The sequence below is a fragment of the Neophocaena asiaeorientalis genome, unplaced genomic scaffold (genome assembly GCF_003031525.2).
Source record: "Neophocaena asiaeorientalis asiaeorientalis breed wild unplaced genomic scaffold, Neophocaena_asiaeorientalis_V1.1 scaffold25, whole genome shotgun sequence".
Classification (NCBI taxonomy): domain Eukaryota; kingdom Metazoa; phylum Chordata; class Mammalia; order Artiodactyla; family Phocoenidae; genus Neophocaena; species Neophocaena asiaeorientalis.
Genome location: NW_020172492.1, coordinates 4,068,114 through 4,075,658, shown reverse-complemented (window position 1 = coordinate 4,075,658; position 7,545 = coordinate 4,068,114). Strand labels below are relative to the sequence as shown.

The 7,545-nt window shown below is 34.9% G+C and overlaps 1 protein-coding gene across 1 annotated transcript in view; it reads left to right on the top strand.

Moving 5' to 3' along the window:
* The first annotated feature begins 1,078 nt into the window (after positions 1-1,078).
* RGS18 (regulator of G protein signaling 18) overlaps positions 1,079-7,545 on the top strand; it is a 29,240-nt gene continuing 22,773 nt past the window's right edge. Inside the window, exons 1-3 of the mRNA XM_024738198.1 lie at positions 1,079-1,427; positions 1,919-2,020; positions 3,046-3,107. Of these exons, the coding sequence (XP_024593966.1) occupies positions 1,309-1,427; positions 1,919-2,020; positions 3,046-3,107 (283 nt within the window). The 5' untranslated portion in view covers positions 1,079-1,308. The remainder of the gene's footprint in view (positions 1,428-1,918; positions 2,021-3,045; positions 3,108-7,545) is intronic.

The following is a 7,545-nucleotide window of genomic DNA, read 5'->3' as shown; positions in this document are numbered from 1 at the left end:
TATATATATATATATACTAAATATTCTTTAATTTCATTTCTGCAAATGTTTTGAGCTCCTAGCTGGCATCCTTAAAAGGGATCCCTGTGAATCTTTAAGAATAACTATTTTCTTAAAATCAATAATTCAAAAAGATTGAAAATAAATTTTCTTTTAGATTTGTTAACGTTTTTTTTTAATATATACAATTTTAGAGGAATTAAAGCATTAACTACAGGAGATCAAAGACTTGGAAAGACTAAAGCACATGCTACTGGTGATCAAAGGCTCTGATAATTCCGGATCTTCTTTTCTACTGACCTCTGGGAATTTGTAAGAATAAATCACTTAATATCTATCATCTCTGCCTTTTTTTTTTTTTAATGTAAGTTATGGTCTAGATCAGCATTTCTTAGATATTTGGGTTTCATGAAAAAAAAGAAGGTGGAAGCTGAACCAACTTTGAGTTGCCGTTTCTTTTTTAATAAGAACATAAAATAAACAATCCTACAAACTGCCATCTCTAGTTACAATATTTCATTAAAAACATTTTAACATTAAAAAAGGCAAAAGGACAAATTCAGAATAAGTGCTTCATATTAAAAATAGATACTATTAAAAAATAGTTTAAGGAAAAAATTACATATGATCTTTTATTCCCATTTTCATCATGGATTGGTAAAAATTTTACAAATGTCTGAAGTCATTCCATGGACCTGTGCTTAAAAATCATTGAATTAAATGCTTCTTACTATCCCCTTCAACTGTGAAACTCTATGATCTATCTTCTTATTTTGATACAATATGTTAAGCAAATGTGATTAACATTACATAGCATTATGTCAGTTAAATGTAATTTACCTAATTCAATGTATTTAAATAAGTAAAAATACTTAATTTTAAGAACAAGGGAAAATATGATTGGTGTAGCACTTTGCCACACACATTTTAACGCGTACTACACACGTTAAAGACCTTTTTAAAAAGTTCCTGTGGGAAATGACAGTGTCATTTGGGTCTAGCATCATTCTGGTTGCACAAACTAGAAAGAGAAGTTGCGCTGTGGTAATACTAGTCTTTATCTCAGAGACCAAGAGTCATTTTGCAAATTTGTAGTATCATTTCCCTAAACAACTCCGGACTGAATTGTACTTTAGTTCCTCAGTTCTATATTTTTGCAGAGGCAGAAACCCAAGCTCTTGATTTTCTTTTTTAAAGTGTTGCTGACGGGTTGAGATAACTTTTTACTCCATTATGTATAACCATGGAATAGCATTAACAAGTGAAAGATGTAATAAATTAGACATCTCTACATTTTAGAGAGAGAAGATGGCAACATCATTGTTTTTCTTTTCTCAATTAAATATGTGTGAACCAAAAGAAAAAACTTTTTTCAAGTTAATATATGGTTCAGGAAAAGAAGAAACAAGCAAAGAAGCCAAAATCAGGTAAAAATCATAATTTTTTTAAGTTAGCCTTATACTTTTAAAAACATGATTGACATTGAATATTTGTTAGCACTTGTTTTTAAAATATCTGGTTGAAAATATATTGATTGTAATATTACAACTGAAAAAAATCTATTTATTAGGAGTAAATAGCTGTTAAATCTAAAAGTGTTTTTATTTTATTTTTTAAAGTGCAACAATTTTAACCACACAGGAGAACTTGTAATAATATTTATTGAAATATAATCTCAAATACTTTAAAGTCACTGAGGGGAAATAAAACAAGTATATTTCACATATGCTATCCTAATTCCTCCATAAACAGTATTTAAATGAAATTCTTAAGAAAACCACTGAGCGTGTCCAGAGTGAGGGAGGTGGGTGAGAAGGGGTGTCCAGGTGATTACCAATCCCAAATCTGTTTGTCAGTCAGAAGGAGAGATTTCAATTGTCATCCAAGTTGTCCTGAAGCTAATGCCTTTTCATTACAGAGCTAAGGAAAAAAGAAATAGGCTAAGTCTTCTTGTGCAGAAACCTGAGTTTCACGAAGATACTCTTTCCAGCAGATCTGGGCAATTGGCCAAAGAAACAAGGTGAATAACTTGTAATTATCTGGGGGGGACATTTTGCTGATTCTATCGTTAAAGATTTAAGAAAGATGAAATTAGGGATTACCATTTTATTGGATATTACACAGTAATATAAGGAAGGGTTAGCGATCTCATTTCAAAAAAACTAGATATATTCCATAAAATTAAACCATTTTAATAGCTTGAATTAAGTAATCTCATAAAAGTTTAAAGATGCTCTTTTAAAATTATATGCCTGCCAATTTTAAATGATATATTTTACTCCTTCATCACTTTGTATTTTAAACTGATGAAATACTCATTAATTTAAGAGTTTGCACAATGTCATTGAGAAATGCTATTCATCTCTTTCTTCAGTAGTTTGGAAAAAATGCCCTAGGTACAGTATCAAGTAAAGCACAAAAAGGGATGTTTTGTAACTTGTAGCCATTTCTTTAGTTCAAACAGAAAATGGAATAACTTTATACACTAGGATAATATAAATTTTTCCAAATATGAACAATAAAAGATCCAAGACAAATATATTCAATTATCAACATTTCTAAAATATTTGTTGTATTAAGAATGTTTCCTATTTCTTACCCTTTTAAAACTTCATTAGTCAAACTTCCTGTATCTGTTAAAAAAATTGTTGCATATTTTGGTAAGAGTTTCAAGGAAATTGCAGTTTTAAAAAAGTTTGACTGAAAGACACTGTTAGATTAGGTTCTCTTATTTGCCAAATTAAGAAAGATAATTGACCTGATTTCTTTGTTTTTAACCTAACACATGATTATTTTTCCCTAGAAAATAAAATAATTCATGAGAAAATAATGTTATTTTAACACATTGTTTTATAGGCAAAACCCAAAAGAAAGTTGACCAATGTTTTTGAACTTTCCAATATAAATACAATTTCCATTGTATAATAATCAAAGGAGAAATCCTGTGAAATATGACTGAAAAGAGCAGTATGATAGCACATGTTAGAGAAGATTCATAAGTAGAGTTTCTGCACACTCCATTATAAAACATTGTTTCTTGAACAGAATCTCTCCTGAAGAAGCAGTGATATGGGGTGAATCATTTGACAAACTGCTTTCCCATAAAGGTTAGTGCTACTTTTCCCAAATACTTTATTCTTTAATGGAAAAGTATACAAAATATGTGTGTAACTATACAAAGCAGGCTGTCATAAAAATTTAGTCTGATTGATAATTTACAGCAATACGAGTTTTTGATCCACAGAAATAACTAAATAATAGAACAGTCAGCTAATAAGAGTATTTTAAAAATACTCTTATTTTATTAAGAATTAATTATCGTGGGGCTTCCCTGGTGGCGCAGTGGTTGGGAGTCCGCCTGCCGATGCAGGGGACGCGGGTTCGTGCCCCGGTCTGGGAGGATCCCACGTGCCGCGGAGCGGCTGGGCCCGTGGGCCATGGCCACTGAGCCTGCGTGTCCGGAGTCTGTGCTCCGCGACGGGAGAGGCCACAACAGTGAGAGGCCCGCGTACCGCATCCAAAAAAAAAAAAAAAAAAAAAAAAAAGAATTACTTATGGTGGATGAAATATTTCTTGGTGCTGGATGAATAGTTTCATATTTTCAGTGTTTTTAGTTTGTGAATGAGATCCTTGGTTTTATTAAATCCCAGATTATCTGTGTTATTTTTACTGTTAAGTGATCAAAAATCTAAAGCAGCTCTTTTCATGGATATTTAGGAAAACTTCAGGAAAATATATATTGTTTTAATTTTATAAATGCTTCACTCTTTGCATCAGTCGTCAGAATTTTGCAGAGTAGTTGAGAATCAGGTGGGCATTTAAGGTGGAGCTTTGTAGATGAGATGGAAAGTGAGGACAAACACTGAGTTTGTCCAAGCCCAGGTCAGAGGACAGGCTGCCTGGATTGCTAATCCTTGGAGTCAACTGCATAAGGAAACAGCTGAGTAAGCATTTTTTCCTGGCCTTTATTCAATCCACAGTTTCTTTCAGGGAGCAAAACTGACAGAGTGAACTGAGTAGGCAATGAGGCTAAGCAACCACAGGGTTCATTGCTTTCCACGTTAAACCAGGCACAGTCTGCTTAAGAAGCAACACTTTATCACTACCAAATAGCCACACACTTCCTCTAGCCCACAGCTTTTATTTGTATCTCCAAATTCTTCTATTCCTTACTGCATTTCTTTGGGTTAGCCTGAGGCTAACTACTGTTTACAGCGTTGCCAGTGGTTTTCTCATCCTAAGGTGTCTACTGGAAGCAGGAGCTCCTGTTGCTGGGAGTGCAGTACTTGCAGTTCAGCCTCAAGTACTGTGCACTCTTTGATGAAACCAACTTTTCTAATCTGTCTTCATGTCCTGTAATTTTCTCCTAATTGTCCATCCACCTATAAGGTTTTGGTGACCGGTTCATGTTCCCCTGGATTTACTGACAGAGAATCCTATTTCTGCAGACTCTCCCTGAAGACCTTCCCTCTTCTAATGAAAACAGATTCTGCCTCTGAATTGTAATATTGACTCAGAGAAAGAAAAGTATAGGTAGAGAAATCAAGGCTTAAATTTAGGCAAGGATGTAGTGACAATGGAGGGTAGTGGTAAGAAAGGAAGTTCATACTGAAAAAAATTTAATGTGTTACTCCATCCTCATTTCACCTTAATGATCTATCACTCCCTATTTTGGAGAAAAATAATGTGAACAGCTTTCTCCAACTTTTCTTCATTCCCAATATCCACCCATTGCCAAATATATGTAAAACCTATCTCCCATTCTCATTATCTCCTCTGTCACTGTCTTGGTTCAGGTATTTATCTAATTACAACCTGTGTAAAACTTTCCTCCCTAATTCATGCCCCCCAAACTTATTTCTTCTTTTAATCTCCTATTATTTCCACCATTTGGGCACAACTCAGCCCTTGAGCCTCTTCACTAGTCAGAGCAAGGAAAAAAAGAAGTGGAATTCATTTTTTTTTCCAGTTTGAATGTTTATTATAAGGAAACATGTCTTTTCATCTGTGGATCGCCAAACCCAGCACATCACCTGGTAAATATTAAGTGTTCGAATAATATAACCAAATTTGTTGCTAGGAAAAACTGTCCTGGGTCCCTTTCGAGATTTGAGCTCTGGTTCTCTTCTGCCTCACAATCACTTTCCTAATCACTTTCATATTCAGCCCCCTCAACTGTAAATGGAGATCACAATGTCTTTAGCTCCAATAGAAATAAATTTCTGTCAGGATTAAATGAGATGAGTAAGAAGCCAATCACTGTTTTCTGTTTCTTTTTTTTTTTTTAACATCTTTACTGGAGTATAATTGCTTTACAATGGTGTGTTAGTTTCTGCTCTGTAACAAAGTGAATCAGCTATACATATACATATATCCTCATATCCCCTTCCTCTTGCATCTCCCTCCCACCCTCCCTATCCCACCCCTCTAGGTGTTCACAAAGCACCGAGCTGATCTCCCTGTGCTATGTGGCTGCTTCCCACTAGCTATCTATTTTACGTTTGGTAGTGTATATATGTCCATGCCACTCTCTCACTTCGTCTCAGCTTACCCTTCCCCCTCCCCATGTCCTCAGGTTCATGCCCTACATCTGAGCCTTTATTCCTGTCCTGCCCCTAGGTTCTTTAGAACCATTATTATTATTATTTTTAGATTCCATATATATATGTTAGCATACGGTACTTATTTTTCTCTTCCTGACTTACTTCACTCTGTATGGCAGTCTCTAGGTCCATCCACCTCACTACAAATAACTCAATTTCATTTCCTTTTATGGCTGAGTAATACTCCATTGTATATATGTGCCACATCTTCTTTATCCATTCAGCTGTCGATGGACACTTAGGTTGCAACAAGCCACTAACTGTTTGACACTACACAAATGTAAATGGCTTCTGCTATCATGAAAAATAATTATCAACAATAAATTTAATAATCTTTTTCTGTTTTGCAACCTGCTCCCAGCTGTATAAACATCACTTACAGGGTTAAATTTCAATGGAAAGAAATATATAAGCTGGACTTTTCTTTAACTTAATACATTGGTATATAATAATTTCATCATACTCTCACGACCCATTAGAGAGAATAAAGGTTCTCTCTAGGCAATTAGTCCTACAGAAAATCCTCCCCTGGCATTCTCTAATCATGTTGCTTTACAAGTAGTCAAAACCAAATGGAAAAAAATCTGCTCCTCTCTGTTCTCTACTGGTGGAAATATTAAAGTTCTGTAAAACAGCAGCAGTTGGAACCTAGAGGGCGTAGCATGAATAACAAAAATCAGCACTGACCCACTTAGACATTATTATCATTGCTCATGATCAAAGTGCTAATTAAATTATACTGGATTCATAAAAAATTATGTTAATGGTATTCTTTTAATCAATCCCCAAAATTCAGTTATTCTAAATTGCAAATCTTATTGTACTATTAAATTATAAAGCTTAAAATAATCACCTAAGAAAGTCTCATGGGTGCAATGGTCAAATTCAGCTCATTTCTATTGACTTGACTGTAGGCCAAAAAGAAAAAAAAAAGGAAAGTTCCTATACTCATGCACACACAAACACACACACACACTTCAAGACCTTGCTCTATCAGATTTTATAGAATTTCCGTTTCGTTAAATGTGTAAGTTTCTCAAATTCTGTATGCCATATCTATATAAAGGAAATGGAAAATGTATTAAATTTATTCAAATGGGAAGTGAAGTGATAAGTCAAACAAAATACATCAGAAAATTTGAGTATTTATTTGACAAAAAAATGCCTGATACTAAAACCACTGCAGAATAATTATTAGCATCTTTAGGAAAGGAGCAGAGTAGATGGTTCTTATGCTAGATTTTAGGGGATTAATAAAAAATTCACTAGCTGGACAAAGAGAGAAAGAGATCATCCAAGCAGAAAGCCAACATAGGCATGGGGCATTAAACAGTGCAATTTATTTAGCGAACTAGAGAGAAAGTAATTCTTTATTGAGAAACATAATTTGAAAAAGGGTGGCTTAGGGTAACAGGTAATAGATGAAACTTAAGCAGAAAGAACAGTGTTTTTGCTGTGTTCCACAGAAACCAAGGAATCCATGGAGTGTTTTGATAATTCCACTATTATATTCAAATTTCATTCCTAAAATGTAGCTTAACTCTTTTAAAATTAAAAAAAGCACAGAAGGTAAAATCCAAGGAAATATAACCAAAGTAGGGACTTTAGTTAATAATAATGTATCAGTATTTTTTTTATTAATTATAACATATGTAGAGGCTTCCCTGGTGGCGCAGTGGTTAAGAATCTGCCTACCAATGCAGGGGACACGGGTTTGAGCCCTGGCCCGGAAAGATCCCACATGCCGCGGAGCAACTAAGCCCGTGCGCCACAGCTACTGAGCCTGCGCTCTAGAGTCCGCGAGCCACAACTACTGAGCCCACATGCCACAACTACTGAAGCCCACACTCCTAGAGCCTGTGCTCCGCAACAAGAGAAGCCACTGCAATGAGAAGAAGCCCACGCACCACAATGAAGAGTAGCCCCCGCTCGCTGCAAGAAA